The sequence below is a fragment of the Lactuca serriola genome, chromosome 4 (genome assembly GCF_051521515.1).
Source record: "Lactuca serriola cultivar US96UC23 chromosome 4, Lser_US96UC23_V15, whole genome shotgun sequence".
NCBI classification, from domain to species: Eukaryota; Viridiplantae; Streptophyta; class Magnoliopsida; order Asterales; family Asteraceae; genus Lactuca; species Lactuca serriola.
The window spans coordinates 107,536,210-107,559,038 of NC_136411.1; the positions used below are offsets into that span (position 1 = coordinate 107,536,210).

At 29.4% G+C, this 22,829-nt stretch overlaps 1 protein-coding gene across 1 annotated transcript; it reads right to left on the reverse strand.

Moving 5' to 3' along the window:
• Window positions 1-1,067: 1,067 nt before the first annotated feature.
• Window positions 1,068-3,612, reverse strand: NAC073 (NAC domain containing protein 73). The gene is made up of 3 exons (XM_079039653.1): window positions 3,117-3,612; window positions 2,816-3,005; window positions 1,068-1,943 (listed from the first exon to the last, which is right to left on the reverse strand). Exons 1-3 carry the CDS (start codon window positions 3,258-3,260, stop codon window positions 1,417-1,419), a joined length of 861 nt encoding a protein of 286 aa, XP_078895779.1. The 5' UTR covers window positions 3,261-3,612; the 3' UTR covers window positions 1,068-1,416.
• Between the last annotated feature and the right edge of the window lie 19,217 nt (window positions 3,613-22,829).

The following is a 22,829-nucleotide window of genomic DNA, read 5'->3' on the forward strand; positions in this document are numbered from 1 at the left end:
TAAATTTACAACATACATGATATAATATCATCACCATTCATGCCAGAATAAGAATCATCCTGACTCTTGAGAAGAAAAAAATGGAACTAATTGGATCTGAAACAACTTTAATAACCCTATGAGGGGTTGATGGAAACATCACCATCTCTTTCTAGTAGGTTGTAGCAATATGTATTGAAGGCCACCGATGAAGGAAAGCATCAAGGGTGCGTCATGTATGACTTAGGGTTTATAGATCGATGGATATAGACAGGGACGACGTGTAGGTGGTTGGTCGATGTTTAGAGCATAATTGTGTTTGTAGTTTCTGATCTTTGCTGAGGTAGGATGAGCGTTATAGAGGATAATCGACTTGGGTAAAGAAATCAATGATGTTTGTTTGAAGCTGCCGATGGTCGTTTTGTACGAATTAGTAAGAGATGGGAGAGCACGATGTAAGCGGTTGTAGATGATGGTGGTGACAATACCTTTTGGATCTAGGTTTTTCTTAAAGGTGATGGTGGCGAAAGGAATGTGGTAGCAGTTGCAATATGTGGTTTTAAAGGTGGTGGTGACATTGGTCACGTGAAGGGAAGGTGGTAATGATGGTGGTGAAGGAGAGTTGTGGTGGCGGTCATATTCTTGGAGAGATGAAATTTTGAAAGAGAAATTGAGATTTTAGCTTTTCATATGGGAGATATAAATAAGTAGTCAAGATATCAAATTAAATTTGCTGAAAACGAAGGAATATTTGGTCAATTTAACCAATTCATTTCCTTATTTTTCTATAAATGTGGTTATATCTAACATTTTTAATGGGATTAGTTAGATTTATTCATTGGTGACTAAATAAGCGTTTAATGCATAAATTGTAATATTGTATATGTTGGGTTATGGTTTGTATGACTTAATTTGAAGCGTTTGACCAAATATATATATATATATATATATATATATATATATATATATATATATATATATATATATATATATATATATATATATATATATATATATATATATATATATATATATATATATATATATACTCCACATTCCTTAAAACTAAACCAATGGTAACAAGTAAATTTTAGATCATGCCAAATTAGTAAAACACTTATATGAACCAGTTAATGGATCCAAGGTTATTTGTATTACATCGTAAATTATTATGCATGACTATCGACCTAATTACATCCTAACTAGTATATGTCTTATACTCGTAATACATATATCTTGATCTTCAAGTTATATAGAAGATTATATAAGGCTGTTTACCATCCACCAAAAGAGGCACTTCTTATTCTTCTCATACTTGTTTTCCGTAAGAACACCATCCATAATTAACTAATCCCACATTTGGGACGTAAACTCATTCTTCACTTGTACATGAAAAATGCAGATTCTTCATCTTGTCTTGTACTATTATAGATATATTCATGGTACAACCGAAGATCCATCATGCAAATTCAAATCATGGGCGTGTTGAAGATTTTGCTGGTAAGAAACGAGTGAGGGGCTGAAGTACTCGACGAAGGTGGTATTATTAGTACCATGAGTAACTTCATGTGCATTTCGACCATTTGATTTCACAAGGGGAGATATTATATTGTCTTTGACAACGTTGGAGCCACATTGTCTAGGCTGTGTTTGGTAGAAAATCTTGGATACAACCAATTCACCTTCTTTTTCATCTTCATTGTTACCCAAATGGTATTGATGCATTACCCAATTCGTTTTTTCTGGCTTTTTTTGCTTCCCATAGTTAGCGTAAAGCACAAGTATCTTCTTGTAGCCTTTAACTTTTGTTTTCAGAAAAACTGGCCTAGTCTTACCAGTTTTATGCCATCTAGTCTCGCTCCCATCAATCTCACTATGCACCTTTCTTCGTTTCCTTGTTCCTGTGGTGTACGCTTTGGATGGTCTATGAAAGAAATGTCGAACCAAACCGTCCTTGCTCACTCCTGCATGTGATTAGTTTCATTTATGAAAGAACTCAGCACATGCATCATGGACATATACGCTCACTACAGTTTTTTATTGTAATATCCCGCTCATCAAAAACTTACAAACTTCAGCTTCACATGTTTTTTTTAATGGTGACAATTAATTAACTGGACAGACGCTAAAAATAAAATATCAAAAATAGCCCTTTAATTAGTAGTACATATGCAGCGAACCTGTGAACTAGGGAGAATAATTGTTACATTTGATTCGACCCTGCAAGTAATTGTTTTCACTGTAAAGTATATATATGCTTACATTTTGTTGATGCAGCTATCTTAAATATTGTTTCCAGTGAAGTAACAATTTATTTCTTTAAATAAATATGCAATCATGTTTCATTCTAGAAACAAAATACTGAAGAATGTAAGTAATCATTATCAACTAATGAACTTAAATACTTATATTTAAAAAATATTTAGTTTTTACCAAAGTTTTTAAAAATGTTTGATTTGGTAATTAACGATTTGTACAATTAACGCAAACAATCTTGGTTCTAGAATAAAGTTGTTTTGCATATTTCCTATGTAAAACATCTACTTACATAAATTTAAAAAATAAAACGTCCTTTCCTAAACAAATATTTATCCTTTTATATAAGGTGTAAAATATTTATTAAGCTATTTATTCTTCAAGCCTTGCATTTTTGAGTTGAATTAATGGAGTGATATCCGATAAATAATGTACAACTTGTGTATTATTTTGATCATTCAGAATTAAATGGACCATCATTTAGAAATAAATGCACAACTTCTTGTATATTCGGATTTGGATATCTCTACTATTAAATATCTTCTATAAAATAAATCTATATATAGTACAAATGTATTACCTGGTAATTTCTCAGGATGAGTATAGCAGATTCCATTTTCACCCTCAACTGTAGGTATGAACTCATCGATCAAAGGATGGATCCTATGTGCATCTAAACGCACTTTGGCTTCCAAATGCTCAAGCAGTTCGTGATCACTTGGATCAAACTTCACTCCGGCTGGCAACCCTGGAAGATCATGAATTCGAGCCTGATACGTACACATGACCCAATCAGAGAGTCAAATTAATACGTTAAAAAAGAAAGGTAAAAACCAAAAGGGTAATTAACATCATGATCATATAATTAATGAAAAACAAACCTTCTCGTAGCAGTTGATCCGATGACCACATGAGGGGCAAGGCACAGTCTTCTTATTATCCATTATGCTGTTATTATCGTTAGATGATGGAAATCTTTTGATGATAACTCCAGGCGTGTCACTACAATCGCTGCACCAGGTCATCTGCTAGTTCTCTGGGAGAGGAAAGATGGTTAATTACAGTGTCCAAAGAATATAAAGGGAAACAAAAGAAAGCAAAGTCGGTTGTGAGAAATAGTATGTGTAGCATGTGGGCTGGTGGATCCTATTTGTTCTTCAAGATTTGGGAAGGTATATAAGTCTTTATGTTCGTCATCTCTTCTTCCACCTTTAGTGTTTAGTACTGTTGTGTAGATTGCTCCTTTTCACCTATTCTGTACCTCTTTGGTCTTGCCTCGAATTATTGTGTGAAAGATCCGTTTCATTTTATTTTGCATATTTTCATTTGAGGTTCTTTAATTACAAAGTTTATTATCTGATCCACTAGATAATTCAAAAGTATAAACAATAAAATTACCATTATGTTGAGACATATGAACGAAGCATCATCAAGACATCTACCTTACTTATACAATATTATATGGATGGTAGAAGGTCGGGAATGATAGCTTGCATGCCAAGTTTTGTCATGTTGATATCCATGTTGTAGGAATACTTCCTTTTCTTTAAATACAATTATTGGTCTTTATTCTTGGTTAATTCCACTTCCACCCCTTACATTCCAATATATTTTGCAATTAGAAACCAGTTTGTAATAAAAGAACTTGTCGTAGTTACACCAACTTCAACCATAATAACATTCAAATTTACATGATTTTGTGTAAAATCTATATAAATCTTTTTTCAACCCTAATCACACACTACAAAATTATACCATTAACATGTTTTAGTCTGGATTGTAAGATTACAAAATAAAAATACAACAAACTATAATAATAATAATAATAATAATAATAATAATAATAAAATAACAGTTGAATTAAATAATATTTAAATCATAAACTTAGTTTGTATGGTCATTCCCACAAAAATGCAATATATAGCAGTCCGTTGGAGACACCATTAGAATGTTAAACATTAGGTTGTTGTCATATCTGAACAGGTTAGAAACAGTGTACTGTTAACATATGACCAAACAGAAAATCCAACACCGAAAACCAATTGACCCTTTAGAAAAGTAAATTTGGTATGGCAATACGTTAATAGAAAGTGGAAGACTTTTAGTTTTCGCTTGTGAAATTAGGGAGTGGATAAGTGTTATGGCAAACTATAGGGATTGAAAGTAAACTAAATGATTACGCTGATTAAAAGAAACAAACAAGAATAATACGGAATATCATATACACTAAAAATATTAGTAGAAAAGTATTTGAGTGCAGATGGGGCAACCAGCAGTTGCTCTCTCTTTCTCTCTCCACACACTTCAGTTGGAATGTCATCTTGAAGTATACATTAAGCTAAAACTTTAAGAAAAACAAAAACATATATAATCTCTCTCTCTCTCTCTCTCTCTCTCTCTCTCTCTCTCTCTCTCTCTCTCTCTCTCTCTCTCTCTCTCTCTCTCTCTTTATATATATATATATATATATATATATATATATATATATATATATATATATATATATATATATATATATATATATGATACATACTTATAAACCTAGTATTTTTTCCTGAATCTTATGCATTTGAAACATCCATTCTTTTTTTTCTTTTCACTATATTCATTTGAAACTCCTATGACTTTTCAATTTTTTTTATAATAATAACTATAATTTGGTAATTGGGTTAAATAAATATCAAATCTAAATTGTATTCATATATAAACTAAAATTTAATATTAAAATAATATCTTTAATTCTATTTATAAAATTACGTTTTTTAACTTTTAACATATTATACTTCATTTATTAGTTTTAATATATTGTTGGATTTAAACCATTATTATTTTAAAGGTATAATTTTTGAACAATGTGTATAAAATACTTAAATTATTAATTAAAATATAGCATTATAGGCTCAACTTAAATATAAATTTCATTTAACTTAAACAACCCAAAGATTATTTTATAAATAGTTAAAAGTGAGAAATTGTAGTGTCTTTTTAATAATGATTGTAAGTTGGTTAATAAGGTTAAATAAATATCAAACCTAAAGTGTAATCATAAATAGACTAAATTTCAATTTTAAAATAATTTCTTTACTTCTATTTATTAAGTTATGTCTTTAAGTTTTAACATAGTATACTTAATTTATTAGATTTAAAATGTTGTTGCATGTAAATCATTATCAGTTTAAAGCTATAATTTTTGAACAGTTTGGACAAAATACTTAAATTGTTAATTTAAATATAACATTACAGTGTCAACTTAAATATAAATTTCAGCTCCACTAAAAAAACCAAATAATATTTTGTAAATAGTTAAAAGTGATAAATTAGAGTGATAAATGCAAAAACTAAATTGTAATATTAGTTTAACTAAAATATTTCCTAAATATATTTATACAATCGTTAAAAATTTTCAAATAAGTAGCTTAAAATAACTTATAATAACAATAGTTAAAAATAACTCTATATAAATGATTATATTGTTAGCTTAAAAATCAAAAAATAATGGTTGATGTTTTAAATACTTATAATAATAGAAATTAAACATTAAGCAAATAATTTTTACAAAATTAGTTAAAAATAACAACTATAAATAATATTAAACCATATATAATATTTAATTTTATTGATGTGTAACTCGCGAGTAGAAGTCATTCAAACGATTGAGATTATGATGTTATAATAGATTTATATATTAACATATAATTCAAAATAATCAATATATTATATCAAATTAATATACGAATTATTATATCAAAATTAACAACAACGTTAGTGTTACATTTTAAAAAAATATATATTTGTAGGGACTTCAACTATATAGGTGTTTCTGCGCATTATAATATCAGCTCAAATATAAATTTCAGTTCCATTTAAAAAAAACTAAAGAATATTTTGTAAATAGTTAAAATTGATAAATTGTAGTGATAAAAGCAAAAACTAAATTTTAATTTCAATTTAACTAAAATATTTCTTAAATATATTTTTATAATCGTTAAAAATTTACAAATAAGTATCTTAAAATAACTTACAATAACAATAGTTAAAAACAACTCTATATAAATGATTATATTGTTAGCTTTAAAATAAAAAAATAATGTTTGATGTTTTAAATAATTATAATGATAGAAATTAAAACATTAAGCAAATAAGTTTTAAAAAATTAATTAAAAACACCTATAAATAACATCAAATCATATATTATATTTAATTTTATTCATGTGTAACTCGCGGGTGGAAGTCATTCAAACGATTGAGATTATAAAGTTATAATAAATGTATATATTATCATATAATTCAAAATAATCAATATATTATATCAATTTAATATATACAAATTATTATATCAAATTTAACGACAACGTTATTATTATATTTAAAAAATAATATATTTGTAAAGATATCAACTATATAGGTGTTTCTGCGCAACACGCGGACATTCGCCTAGTATATATATATATATATATATATATATATATATATATATATATATATATATATATAGAGAGAGAGAGAGAGAGAGAGAGAGATATGGACAAGTATTCCTAACTATTAATCTTGAAGATAAAAAAAACTATAAAATACAAAGAAAAATCAAAAAATACTTTTTTTTTAAATATTAGTTTAGTTATTTAATTTATCCAAAAAAAGTTTAAAATAAAATAAAATAAATCAACTATAAGCGAAATATTCTAATATAATATTATACTGTAAATAATCAAATCAAATTTTAAAAATGTTACAATATTCTAATATTTATTAAAATTGGTAAATATGTTAAAATATTCTAATATTCAATTTGTACTTTTTTTTTTATTTCTTTAGAATATTTTACTATTCTATTAGAATTTTTTGAATATATTTATAGTTTATTATTCTAGTAGAATATTCTAACATTCTAAAATTTCGATTTGAATATTTACAGTATAATATTGTATTATAATATTTTACGTATATTTTGAAAAAAAAACGATATTTAATTTTTAATTTTTTTATTTTAGTTGGATAAAAAATTGAAGAATATAATATTTTTAAAAAAAATCAAAATTTTTTATTTATTTTGCATTAAAAAATTTTTATCTCCAAAATGAATGGTTAAGATTGCATTTTCATGTCTCATAAAATATGTTGATCTCAGATGAACCTACCCCTATATATATATATATATATATATATATATATATATATATATATATATATATATATATATAGGGTTAGGTTATTTTGTTTTTACTAACTATTGTGTGCCAGAATGCACAGATCTAGACCATCGGATGGAATATAATCAAAGGTCATGATATGAGGGTCTATGATAGTAGAATAGGATAACATGTACCATATAATCACACAAATTTCAGCATAAGGGCATTTTAGTCAATTAACCTATATTAAAAAAGGAAATTTTTGGATTTTTAGGGATGATTAATTCCTTTTTTTTTTAAATCTGTATATTTTAAATTAATTCAAATTTAAAAATCCGGTTTTATTGTGTCAGAATGATAGAATGCCAACTATAAATTAGTAAATATATTTTTCGATTTTATTCTGTCAGAATGGCAGAATGTCAACCATAAACTAGTAAAAACATTTTGAAAGAATACACAAATCAATTCTTGAACTAATAATATAAGAAATAATTACATTGTATGATTGTGATTCATTGAATAATAACAACATTCTGAAAGAAAAAAAAAACATCAAAATCTAACAAAAACACTAATCTATTATGAAAGAATATTATTTTTAAGCAACACTTTATACATTGTAACATAACACATTCTGGTATAATACACTCTCGTTCTATATGTTTTCTTTCTTCTCCACATCAATGTTAGCCTCTTCAAAACCTAAATCCACAAAGAAAAGATAATCAAGTTTCAAAAATTAAACAATTCAATGCATTCTAATAGAATACAACAATAAATATTCTTACAGAATAAACTATTCTTGCAGAATATTCTACTTGGATATTCTACTTTACTTCTAACAGAATATTTCAACACAAGTATAAACATGTTACCTTAACATATTCTGACAGAATCTTCCCAATAAGTCCAACATATCAAACCTGCCTCTTTTATACAAAAATTTTCTCTTTTTGACATTATATCAAACACTTGGAGGGCATGTTTTATTATCAACATTCAAAAAACGCAATAGTACAAGCAACATTCAAAAGCATTGATAACAGAAAAACTTGATTCTTGATTCTGAGTCACTTCCAAAATCAAAACTAGTAGATAGAAAATTTGAGTGCAATGTTTCAATATTTTCTTAGGATTCAAGCCCTAAAACAGAATAAGACAGTCCAATTCTATTATTGAATTCTCAGATTGGAAATTTGTAATCATACAAACGAATTGCGAAATAAACGAAAACTAAAAATAAAGGAAAGTAAAACCATACCTGGATTGAAGAAAGAACAAATTCATATCGGCTAAGGTATGCTCTGGTGATGGCCCAAACTTAAACCGATTTAGGGCTTTTATGTCTTGTTCGTCATTTGGCTGATTGAGTAAGGGATACAAATCATTCACAAAGGAGGTCACGAAGGAATGGAACAGATGAACGAAGAGGGGGAAAAGGAAGGCTCACAGGAGGCACCATTTTCGTCGATTGATTGCAAGATGGAGAAGCAGCAAAGTTTTGCTCGTCTCTTCCGGCTACAAGGTGTGAGGTCCGGGCTTTGCAAGCAGCGTTAGTAGCAAAGACGAGCCTTTTGACCTTTGTGGTTGATGGGAACCTCAGAGGAAGAAAAAGAGAGGAAAGCGGGTCCGATAGGAGTCTGGTCGGCAGCCATTCGTCGCAGGTGAGGACCTCGGTGATGTTTGCTTGAAAATCACTCAATAGAAGAAATGTCGTTCACCTGATGATTGATAGTGGAGATGATGGCTGCCATGGTGGGTTTCTTCTCCTGGAATAATGAAGGAGTAGATGGTGAAGATTGAAGAAGCAATTTAAGGACGAATGGTGAGTGTTTTTCTAGGGTTAACAAACTAGTTTCTCCGGACATTAAACGTTTTAAATATCTACCAAAATTAAATATAGTCAAGATTACTATTATATCCTTTTCTGATTTATTATTGAATTTATTTTTGCTTAATTCTGATTGGTTGTTAGAGGTACACAATACTTGTTGAAAACATTTGAACCTAGCTCTCTCTCTCTCTCTCTCTCTATATATATATATATATATATATATATATATATATATATATATATATATATATATACACTCACGCACAACAAGATCAAAGAAGAAAGAAATTTTTAAAAGGAAGGTAAGAATATTTTTATATGTGCATCAACAAAATGGATCGTTAGATGAGTACACACTAAGAGGGTGTTTGGTACGGGGAAATAAGAGGTGAGAAATGAAATTATTTCTATTTCCCTTGTTTGTTTTGTACTAAAATATAGAGAAAAGAGAAAAAAAATGATTTCCATTTCCATCATTTTTATTCTCTATTATTTGTAGGAAAAGATGGGAAACAAAATGTAAAGGCATCCGAGAAATAAAAAAAACGGAGAATTGCGTAACCAACCAAGTTGTCCATAGTTCGATCCGTAAACCCCACATTCAACGATAATTTTTATTTTGCTTTCAATTTTTGCGCCAACAAGAAACAAAATTTAGGAAGTGATAAAGCTAGAAACAAAATTAAAGCAGTGATAAATTGTTCTTTCTAGTCTTCCCATTTTTAATTTTGTTCACGTTATTTCTACAACCATTTATCAACATATAGGATGGTCAAAGTAAATAACCAAGCCAATCTTTAACATGTGCTTTAAGTGAAGAAATATTATGGATGATCAAGCAAAAAAATTGTATACGTACACCTGGAAAGCATGTAAACGACATTACCATTAAAGTAGGATTCAAAATGTTTATTATAAAAACCATTAATTTATGATCACTACAAGAAATATACTCTTTAGCGGTGACGTTATTACCGGCGACTTTATCTAAAGTCGTCGGTAAAGCCCCTTGTCGTCGGTAATAGTGTCGCCGCTAAAGGGTTGCCACCTGAATCCGCACTTTCCCCCTCTGTTGCATCTCAACCGTTCGATGAGATATCCAATCCACCGGGTGGGATGTCTTATCATGTCTAACCTAATACCGGCGACACAAATGTCGCCGCTAAAGGTTAAAAAAAGTTGCCGCTAATAGTTCACTAAAAATGATGCGGTACCCTTCCCTCCAGTTTGTCGTCGCTATTATTAATTGTCGCCGGTAAAGGGTCTGGTGTCGCCGCTAAAGGTGTCGCCGCTATTGCCTCTCGCAGATAAAAAAAAACCGCAAGCAGAAACCCTCCATTCTTCATTCTCCTTTCTGTTTGCTTCCAATTTCCTTCACCATTTCGCCGATTTTCTCTTCAATTTGCTTTTTCCAAGCAAATTTCTCCCCACATTGTTCCAAGCAAATATCTCTAGGTGTGGTTAAAGCCTTTGGGACCAATTTCTACCTCCATTTCTTGAAGAAAGGTAAGTTTATTTGGTGATTTCATTTTTTTTTTTTGTATGTTAATTTCAATTTGTAGCTTTATTTGGTGATTGAATGGTAATAAATTGTTCATATTCTTGTTTTTGGTGTTGTTGTTTTGGATTAGAAGCAAGTTATTCAATTTCTTGTTTGTGGTTATTGAATTGCAATTAGTTGTATAGCTTCCAATTGTAGTTTAGCATTTAGGGACATTTGATGACTATTAAAAGTTGATTTTGATGACTAAATTGCAATAAATTGTTCAATTTCAGTGATTTTGATGGTGTTGTTCAGTTTTTCCGGTGAAGGTAATTTCGGGTGAAAACTAGTTTTTCCGGCTACATATCCGTTGATTTCCGCCACTACAAGTTCTATTATTTCATTTTTTTGTGAATTTTGTATTTATATGTGAAATTATGTGAAAATTGTCATATGTGAAAATTAGATTGTATATTTCGTATTTGTTTGAATATATGTGAATTTGGTATATATATGCCAATGTATGTATGTTTGATGTATATGTGGTATATTAGTATTTTGTAGAAATTATATGTATTTGTTATAACTAGAATGTTATTGTGTGTATGTGAATGTATGTATGTTTGTTGTAAATGTGATATATGATTGTGAAACTTTTGTATTTGGTATAAATAGGATGTTATTATATATATATATATATATATATATATATATATATATATATATATATATATATATATATATATATATATATATATATATATATATGTCAAATTATGTATATTTGGTTTAAGTATGATGTTATTTTGTGTGTATGTGTATGTATTTGTATTTGGTGTATATGTAGTATATGTGTGTAAAAGTATGTGAATTTCATCTTCTTATGTATTATGTAAAACTATGTGGTGTTGGTATAAGTAGGATGCTATAATTGAAAAAAAAAAAAAAAAATTATTGTTATAATTTGAAAAAAACACACAAAAAAAATTATAAAATTTTTTAAAAACTTATACACAAAAACTAGAAAGTTTTTAGTTTTTACCCAAGCTAACTCCAAATTAATTAACCAGTAAGTTATATAGTTAACTTATACTCTTCAAATTAATTTATAAAGTTATATTTCTATAACCAATAATAATCGGTTACCATAAAAATAGGTTAAAGGATGCTATAGTTGAAAAAAAAAATTATTGTTATAATGGAAAAAAAAAACACAAAAAGAAATTATAAAATTGTTTAAAAACTTATATACAAATACTAAAAAGTTTCTAGTTTTTAAATGTTTTATTGCAACATATATATATATATATATATATATATATATATATATATATATATATATATATATATATATTAATCTCGACGGTACAAAAGAACAACGCAACAATTATGTAAAATTATGTGGTTTTCTTATAAGTAGGAGGCTATAATTGAAAAGAAAATAAAAATTAATTATTGTTATAATTGGAAAAAAACACAAAAAAAAAAATTATAAAATTGTTCCAAAACTTATATAAAAATACTAGAAAGTTTCTAGTTTTTAAATGTTTTATTTGCAAGATATTTATATAATGTTATAAACTATATATATATATATATATATATATATATATATATATATATATATTAATCTCGACGGTAAAAAAGAACAACACAACAACATAATATGTATGTAAAAGTATGTGGATTTCATGTTCTTATATATTATGTAAAATTATGTGGTGTTCTTATAAGTAGGATGCTATAATTGAAAAGAAAATAAAAATTAATTATTGTTATAGTTAGAAAAAAAACACAAATATATATATATATATATATATATATATATATATATATATATATATATATATATATATATATATATATATAATTGTTTAAAAAAACTTATATACAAAACCTAGAAAGTTTCTAGTTTTTACCCAAGCTAATTCCAAATTAATTAACCAATAAGTTATATAGTTAACTTATAATCTTCAAATTAATTCATAAGATTATATTTCTATAACCAATAATAATCGTTTACCATAAAAATAGGTTAAAGGATGTTATAATTGAAAAAAAAAATTATTGTTATAATTGGAAAAAAAACACAAAAAAAATTATAAAATTGTTTAAAAACTTATATATATTTTAATCTCGACGGTAAAAAAGAACAACACAACAACATAATTTCTATTATAAAATTGTTTAAAAACTTACAAGTAATTTTAATTAAAATTAAATAAAAAATGCATAAATAAAAAATTTTAATTTATTTTTTTATTATTTAATTTTTGTATTATTTTAGATGTAAAAAAAATGTGGATTGGAAAAAAAACAATGATAATTCTGTATACTAAACTCTAAACCCAAAATTATGTTTCAGCAACATCATGTCTATTGATAAAAGCTGGACTACTAATCCATATCGAAACCATCCCGAGTTCCAAGCAGGACTCAAAGCTTTTATCGAGAAGTCCAAGTCGCACCTTGATAGTAATGGTAAAATCAGATGTTCGTGTGAAAAATGTGATAACAGTTACTTCAAGTACCTGATTGCAGTTGAACGCCATATATTTATAATAGTTGTGAAGAAGTCAGGCAGTATATCAAGTAATTAATCTTATCTCTAACTTTTATTCTTAATTTTTTATTTTATCTTTTTAAATCTATATATTTTGGTCGTCAACATAAGAAATTCAAATCTGAGCATCCTCAAAGTGATGAAAAGAGAGAATTTCGTAATTGGTTTCGTGAAAAGGTAATATAAATTAATAAACAAATTTGTTTCATTGATCTACGAATACATAATACATATTAATTTATAATTGTTAGGTTCATCAAATGAAAATAGAAAAATCTCCATAATTCCACAAAGAGTTGTCGGTTCTTGCAATGGGCCCGCAAATGAATGCCTATTCTTACACCGCATGCATAGTCAATGGTGTTAGGTTTATGGTACTTAGTAATGACATACAACATACAACACAAAACTCTGGGGTTTTAGCGGTGGGTGAGAAAGGCGAGAAATATTATGGCCAGTTAGAAGAGATTATAGAGTTGAGGTATAAACATGATTATTCAACTATACTATTTCGTTGCAAGTGGTTTAATACTTGAACAAGAGTTATTTCTAGTGATAGTTTCACCGGTATCGACACACGACGCAAAGCATACAAAGATAATCAACTCATATATGTGTCACATGCCAAACAAGTGTTCTACATCAGAGAACCAAACAATAACCATCGGTGTGTTGTCGAGCATGTTAATCATTAAAGTATTTGGGATCTACCATCGAACGATGACCTTGTTCAAAATGTTGACAATGTCTCAAACGAAAATGTAGACGATGTCGATGTACTTCAAAATATCTCTTCATCCGATGCTCCACTTTTTATTGATTTCAGCATGTACTTTCAAAACATTCCTAGAGTCATTGTTGATGTAGAAAGTGCATCTGAAGTTCCTCCGCCAACTGGTAGAGTCAATGATGTTTCTGATTGCGAGACTGATTATGATACCGAAGAAGACACTGAAGGATATGAGGAAGATTCTGATTAGAATAGTTCTTGTGTAATGTGTATTTGTAATATGAACTTTATTTGGATTTCTAATTTAAATAGAAATGTTTATTCCTATCTAAATGTTTATTCCTATCTAAATGTTTATTTCTATGTAAAGTGTATTTATAATAAAAATTGTATTTGTATATCTTATAATTTTTCAGGAAATGATGAGAGTGTGGCTTTTGTTTATGTTTACCATGACTGTTGTCATGGGTCGTGGACATGGGGGAGACGGAGCTGATGACCCACCTTTCCCAGGTGGTAGAGGTCCTGGCCAGCACGAGCAGGACGGTAAGTCTTATCATAAATTTTTATTTACTATTTTTGTCCAATTATCATAAATTAAATATCGTTTCTAATAATTTTTAATTACATTTGTAGTTGAGGAACATGCCCGAAGGAAAGTTCGAGGAAAAGCAAAAAAATATAAAGCTTGAAAAAGCAATCTTACAGAACTAGGGGAAACCAATAGGCATGCAATATGATAGGGATATCACATTTAATCCCGTAGGAGAGGCGGGAGACATTTTTTCCCGAGAAGTTGGAAAAACAATGTGGCAGATGGTCCCTTTTGACAAATGGAGTTGGAAAAGAGTTTCCCCTGATATAAAGGACACTGTATTACAACATTTAGCGGTAATTATTTATTTAAATATATTTTATAGGTTTAACTATAATTGTTTTTTACTTGGTTAACCTTTTTTTTGTAGACAAAGTTTGATCTCAATCAAATGTACCAGGATGCACAAGCTAATCTATTGACAGAGAGTTTTCAAGCAGCCTTGTTAAAAGGTTATCGAGAGCGTAAAGCCGACGCAAAAGAATATTTCAAGATGGTCGGAGGGTATGAAGGTATCCCGAGAGCATTGGCCAATCCTCCGGATGGTATGCTTGTTGATAAGTAGGCGAAGACAGTTGAGTATTTTCAAACTGACGAACACATAATTTCTTCAGAAAGGAACAAAAAAATCCGTGAAAAGCAAACAAATGTGAATCGTGGGGGTTCGAGCTCGTATAGCAGTACTTTCTATAAGAAGGTACCGTACGATACATGTAATTATTTATTTAAAATATAATCTAATTTTTAAAGTTAAACAGAACCTTAAGAGAGTGGAAACATTTCGCAAAGCTCATACCGATAAGAATGGTGTATTTGTTACTGATGAATCGGAACAACAATATGTAAGTATTTAATTATAATTTTATCATATATTTAAATGTTTATTTATACTTAATTGTTACTCACTTTTGGGAGTTACAGAATCGGTTAGTTGAAGAGCTGTTAGAACAAACTCAAGGTGAAAGTGAGTTAACACCCGCTCAAGAAAGAGCTACGTTCGAGAAAGTATTAGGAGAGCGACGTGGCCACATTAGAGGCATAGGCCGCAAACCTTCTGGTCTCCCGATGATTCCACAGCCTTCACCACCATCACAACCATCACAGGTAAAATAGCAATCTACTTTAGCATCGTAAAATGCATGTTGATTTGGTAGTTTTGGTTTTGTGGTGGTTATTTGCTAAAAAGTTTGGTAATTTGGTTTTTGTCCCAAGTGCAAAATGTAGCAATGTACTTTGGTTTTCTATCTTTGTTTAAAAATAGCAATCTACTTTAGCATCGTAAAATGCATGTTGATTTGGTAGTTTTGGTTTTGTGGTGGTTATTTGCTAAAAAGTTTGGTAATTTGGTTTTTGTCCCAAGTGCAAAATATAGCATTGTACTTTGGTTTTCTATCTTTGTTTAAAAATAGCAATCTACTTTAGCATCGTAAAATGCATGTTGATTTGGTAGTTTTGGTTTTGTGGTGATTATTTGCTAAAAAGTTTGGTAATTTGGTTTTTGTCCCAAGTGCAAGAAATAGCAATGTACTTTGGTTTTCTATCTTAGTTTAAAAATAACAATGTATTTTGATAGTTTTTGTTTATGTTTGACGATCTAACTTATAAGTTTATATATATTGTTATTAATTATGTCGTTGGAAAATCTTCGTGCAATGCTCGCCGACCCGACATGTAGGGATGAGCTTTATTTGTTTTTTCAATCCCAAAATAATCAAGGAAACGATGGGAACGACGATGATGGTATTTAAGGATGAGTTTTATTTGCATATGTTGTCTCGTTTTGCTACATGGTAGATTGTAAAAATTTTGTTGTTTTGCTACTCAAATACTATGACTTTTGATATTTAATTGTATTTGGATGTTTGTTTGTAATTTGCATTGACACTATTATGTTTGATATTTAAAAATATTTTTTTTTGTAATTAGCGTCGACATTATTGGTTTTGATATTTAATCGAATATTGTTATTACCGGCGATACCTTTACCTGCGATATTATCACCGACAACCAAAATCATTAATTAAAAAAAATTAAAAAATTGAAAAAAAATTACCGGCGACAAAAGTTATTACCGGCGACACTTTTACCAGCGACAGACGTCATTACCGGCGACTAGCTTATTAGCGACGACAATACTCATTAGCGGCGACAGAGTCAATAGCGGCGACTTTTATCTTTAGCGACGACAAACTGATCAATAGCGACGACGCAGTAGCAGCGACTCAGTACCGGCGACGCGTCGCCGCTATTAGTATTACCGGAGACTTTTACCGGCGATTTTTGTCACCGGTAATGACCTTTTTCCTTGTAGTGGTTTAATATGTTATCTTTATAACCGTTAATACATTTTTATAAAAACAAAAATGTTGTTTGAAAGTGAATAAACATGGTAAAAATTTATTTCCATTTCATTGTTTAATACAATAAAAAAGAGAAATAATTTTCAAAAACATTTCTCTAGTACATTCTTTATTCTACCAAACAGTGAAATTGATTCTTTTTCTCTAACTTAATTCTCTTTCTCTGCATTTCCATTCTCCATTATAATTCTATTTCCCTATACCAAACACCTCTTAAGATCATTCATAACAACAAAATCATGATTTATTTCTTAGTAAATTAAGTAAAAATTCATTTCATAAGAATTTTGGTGCATAACAATAAAATCTTCGTAAAAATTAATCATTATAAAAATAAATTATCAAGATGTTTTTTTCAGGATTTTTTTAATATATTATGTTATTTTTTATTCATCTAATGATTAATTGTATTGGTTCGTCAAAAAATATGCAGAAAAAAATTTCTTACTCTCCTACCAAATATTTCATCCTCTCTCTCACACACACACACACACACACACACACACATATATATATATATATATATATATATATATATATATATATATATATATATTGTTGAATTCATTTTGAGACCATTAAATTGTGTGAGTCAAAGGTGGTCACGCCTCCTATCACGTCTGCCACCAACACACGCCACCTCCACCACCAACCACCATAAACAAATCGATTGAAGTCACTGGTTCCATATGGCAACCATTGATAGTGATTGCGATGAAGAAATTAACATCCACTGTCACCGCCTCTACCACCACCACTACTATCGTCATTGCCACCAACATGTCTGCTACCCACTGACACCACAACCACCACTACTACCACCATTGTCACTGCTACCATCACTACGACCACCTCTGCCACCTCTGTGATCACGATCTCTGCTACCACTTCCACCACTATCACGTCACCACAACCACAACTACCACTACCACCACCACCGCTACCTCAACCACCTCTACAACCTCCACCACCAACCGTCATATTCATATACGTATAATCGTTTTTAAATAGACACATATACTTATTTATATATGAATATACTTATTGATATATGAATACACAAATTCATATATTAATACATGTATTCATATATGAATATTAAATTTTCCGTCGTCTTAGTATGCTGGAGAGCTTAAGCGTCTGATTCAATATGAGTGGAGCATATTCAGTCCAACAATCTCAATCTTTCTTTTTCTCAATTGAGCATTCATTTCTCTCTCTCTCTCTCTCCATATATATATATATATATATATATATATATATATTCAAAGTGAGTGTATGTTTTCTACTATTGTGCATCTGATCCTAGGAGATCCAAATTTAGAGCTTGAGCAACAAGGCTTATCAACTATCAGATACATAATCGTGTTTTGTTGTAGATTCCAGAGACGTGGAAGTCTGCAAGGATACGTTTTCAAGAGATGATGAAAAGTTAAAGCATGTTAAAGGCATAATTTACATTTAAACAAATAAAAACACTGCTAGATTGCACTAAAGGACAACACATAGAAGTAAGGTCGAATCCACAAGGACAGAACCTAAAAGCCATTGCTTCTTTGCATGAGGCACAAACTAGTCAAAAAAGAAAATATGAAAAAGGAAGTTTGGTTTAAAATTAAAAGCTAAAACTTGCAGTGAAATAAACTTAAGAAAATTCAATGATCATAAAATTGTTCCTTTTTTGTTGTGACAGTTATAATTATGTAATTAAGCCAAATATGGTTGTTTAAGATGCAAACTACCTAAGTTGGTACTGAAAACTACTAATCAGCTTTAGCAAGTTTTCTTTTATCAACTGAATTAACGAAAACGAGCTCTCTAATTAACCCTAACTTTTTATCAGTTTAATTAGATAATCTCTTAATTAAAATAGAAAAAGCAACATTATGAATGAGTAAACTTCCCAATAGTAATCAATAATTCTCACAAGCTTGGAAGCGTAAAAATATGTGATTTTCAATTTATATCAAAATTAAATAGCAACACTGAACCACCCTGCTTGAAACAATTATGGATTTAACCGATTAACTAGATTGACTTAATCCTAATTCAAGTCATTAGTCTAAAAAGAACTAAAATAAAACATTTATGCAACAAAAAACTGAAACCACTAGATAGAAACACAAATTAAAAACCAAATCTTAGGATTAGTTACATAAAAAGTAGAAGTTTTGTAGAACTAAAAACTAGAGTTTTAAACTGTCATGGTTAAGAACAATCTAAGACAATAAAAATAAAACTAAATAATAATATATTACAAAACTAATTGAGATAGTCGATCCACAACCTTTAGATCTTCATAAATCGTTACAAAATGGTTGAAATCACTAAAAAATCATATGAAAGGGTTCTATGGAAGTATATGTTTGATCTGGAAGTAATGGATGGTATTTATATGCAAGAGGCAACATCTAATAAGTATTGTAGAAAAGTACAGGCTCGATACGCCCCGTGCACGTCGTGGATGCATCGTGTCCGTCACAAAATCACACCTAGCTTAGATTAACAAAGTACGTTGTTATTTTTAGCATTTTTCAGAACACATGTCATGTTTGAGGCCCATGCCATTTTTGTTAGAAATAGATAGTTTTCCTCATAAAAAAAAGACTTTAGGACAAAAGCGTGGGCTGGCTACAAAAACATGGGCTTTGATTGGTAGAAACATGTTTTAGTCATTATAAAAATTAGAAATGCTTATGAAATGAAACACTAGCTAACTACCAAACAAGGGACTTGTTTGGTGGAATAAATTTCTTGGCTAAAAAAATCAGAAGTTAGCTAGTTAGTCTTCGTAAGAGGAACACGACTCGTGTTAGAGAAACAAGACATTAATTTGGTATTTTTCAGCATTTTGGCTTCGGTTAAGCTCCAGCTATGCCCGAGTTATATCTGACGATTTCCAGAATACTAATTCGCTTCAAATGACCTGAAATATACACTAAAACATGAAAAGCATGTGCATTTTGGTGACACATGAGTTGACCATTATTTAAATTAATGCACACACAAATGCATAAAATATGATGCATAACAATACTAAACACTAATAAAAAGAAAAGATACATAAAACGACATCTAATAAATCTCTACAATCTTAAACCTTACTTTTACTTAAGTAAGACAATGAATTAATATTTTAAACAAAATAGAAAGCAATAGATGACATAAAAATGAACTTAAAACAAAACCTAAAATAAACATAAAAAGCTATGAGAATAAAAGACATGAAACTGCAATAATTTAAAAACACTTCATTATATTTTTTCTCATCATCATCTTTCACATCAAGTAATATCCAATGGAATCACTTATATGAACACCAATCTCAATACCTCAAGTGTAATCTCAAATGCTTACCGAAACAAATTTATGAAACATCCATAAAATAAAATAAAATATACACCTTAATTTACCCTGTTCACAAATATAGCATATTTCATAATTATATTTCTTTTTAACTTCACCATAATTACCTAACTTGACCCATCCTTAGAGACTCCGACGAAGCATATCAACTTCCGTTGAAAAAAGTTAGCTTGTTTATAGGGGTCGACTCCTATTCTTTTCATTATTTTGAAAGTATCATATATCACATCACATAAATTCTTCTCATATGCTAGATTTGATATTTTGGTGGCGCATAACTTGATTGAAAAACTTTAACTTTTGCCTTCAGATATAATTTCTTCAATCACTTTGTATATCAATTGAGATTTCTTTGACTAAGTGCTTAAACTTTGATTTTGGTAGCGAATTTGGTAGTTGGTACCCTCTATGATCTCGTATGTGATAGTTTTTCTAACTTACTCATTTTCTTCAAAGAAATGAATAAGCTATAAGACTCTCACTTTACCTAAAAAAGTAAGGCGTATCAAAAATAGGTCCAAATTCTTTGGAGTCGAGACTTATTGTCACAACCTGGAAAATACATCATCGTCCCCCGTTATTATTTAACGATAAAACACGAAAATGTAAGAAGGTCAGTGTTGTAACCACACAATATATTTCAATATATTTAATTTTCCGTCTTTAATTCCGTCAATCTTTAGGTTCAAAATAGGTGAACGAAAAGTCACATGACTTTGAGAGTAGGTTATCACTTTTAGATTATATAACCTACTGCAATCCCATAAATATAAATTTCACAAAAATGCGAATCAGTACGGGTAAGATATGACTTATTTAGTAAATAAATATCTACTGTATGTAAAAAATTACAATGACGAAAACTACAAGAATAATGACTTACTTTTGGAAAAAAGTCACAAAAAGGATAACTGTATTACTACTCAAAATAGGAATTCTAAGACAAAGAACGCGTAAAACGAAACCTGTACGAGAGACTTATGATTTCTATAAAATCATAGAAGTTATAAAATACAGAGTAAAAACGAAAGTCAGAATTAGCCAAAATGACCACAAGGAAAGTTGTAGTGTATTTTGAGACCAATGCAGATATATAAGAGTTGTTGAAGACGAAATTCGTATGTGAGAGTTACGAATTTTTATAGTTTATAAAATAATGTCGCATCCACCCACTCGCAGCGCGTGGTGTGCACCCTAACACCTGATTCATTAGGATACAGATGACATGACACCATGAGAAGAGGACATGGGTCAACAAATGGTTGGTTCACATACGCTACACGACGTGCAACCAAAAAAAAACTTTCTATATATAGCAAGCTTAGGTTGATCCTTTCTCACACCTCAACACATCTCGCTCTCTCTCGATCTCGATACCACTAATTCCCAAAATGCCTCTTGAATCCCGGACTCACGAAATTTACCCTACATCAACGGTTTCACACTTCACAGGTGAGTTCATAGCCCCATTTTCCAAACTACAATACCCCCAAATTCAAGCTACACATAATAAGTAAGAGTTATTAAAATTAAATCCTTGATCAGGACAATCTATAGTCGTGCATGTTGCAGACTATAGAATACAAGTTTCATATTAAGGAAAAATAAGAAAAATCAACCAAATCGTCTGTAAGTCGTAAAAATAAATGTGCCAAAACATATAGACACACACACAGACATATATATATATATATATATATATATATATATATATATATATATAGAGAGAGAGAGAGAGAGAGAGAGTGAGAGAGAGTTAGGTTCAAATGTTTTTAGCAAGTATTGTGTACCTAAATGCACCAATGAGAATTTAATAAATTATTAATTATTTTATTTATTATTTGAGGGTAATTATGTAATCTTTCATTTAAATTCTTTATTTAGTCTGATTCTTATCCCTTTATATTAGGCAATTATTTATGATTGATTTAGTTATCATTAATATAATTTTATTTATATACTCGATGCAAACGTCCCCCCCCCCCCCTCATAGAACACAATTGTCGATTCGACTAGTTGCTGATCAATTTGTTTTACACAATTGATGAATGTTCATATTGGAAATCGGAACCAGGTATTCATACATTACTAACAACATCTCTCTATGATAATGAAGATATTTTTGAAACGTCCCCCACACACCCTTTTACTGTTTTTTACATATACATATGTATCAAATCTGATAATCTTCCAGGAAAATGAAGATCAAAATCCCGGGAAGGATCTGGGTTATGGCAATGATCCCAATAACCCGGTGAATGAAGTTGTGAAGAAAAAAAGAAGATGTAAAAAGTGCTTTGGATTTGGTCATCATAGCAGGAATTGTCATTTTAGATTGAAGAAAGAATAGAACTACAAGAAATTCATCGAATCAGTCGTTTTTATATATTATTTACTTTGATTTCAGTAAATAAAAGTATGTTTTTGATGAATTATATGGTATTATCATGTTTCAGTTCAGTGTAATAAAATTATCGTTTGATGAATTCTAGGTGTTTTCCTTTAATTATTATGTTTACAACTAATAA

Coding starts and splice junctions, on each gene's coding strand:
- NAC073 (XM_079039653.1), bottom strand. CDS start 3,260: ATGACCTGGTGCAGCGATTGTAGTGACACGCCTGGAGTTATCATCAAA. Junction 3,006..3,116: donor GGATCAACTGCTACGAGAAG/GTTTGTTTTTCA, acceptor TGTACGTATCAG/GCTCGAATTCATGATCTTCC. Junction 1,944..2,815: donor TCATCCTGAGAAATTACCAG/GTAATACATTTG, acceptor AATCACATGCAG/GAGTGAGCAAGGACGGTTTG.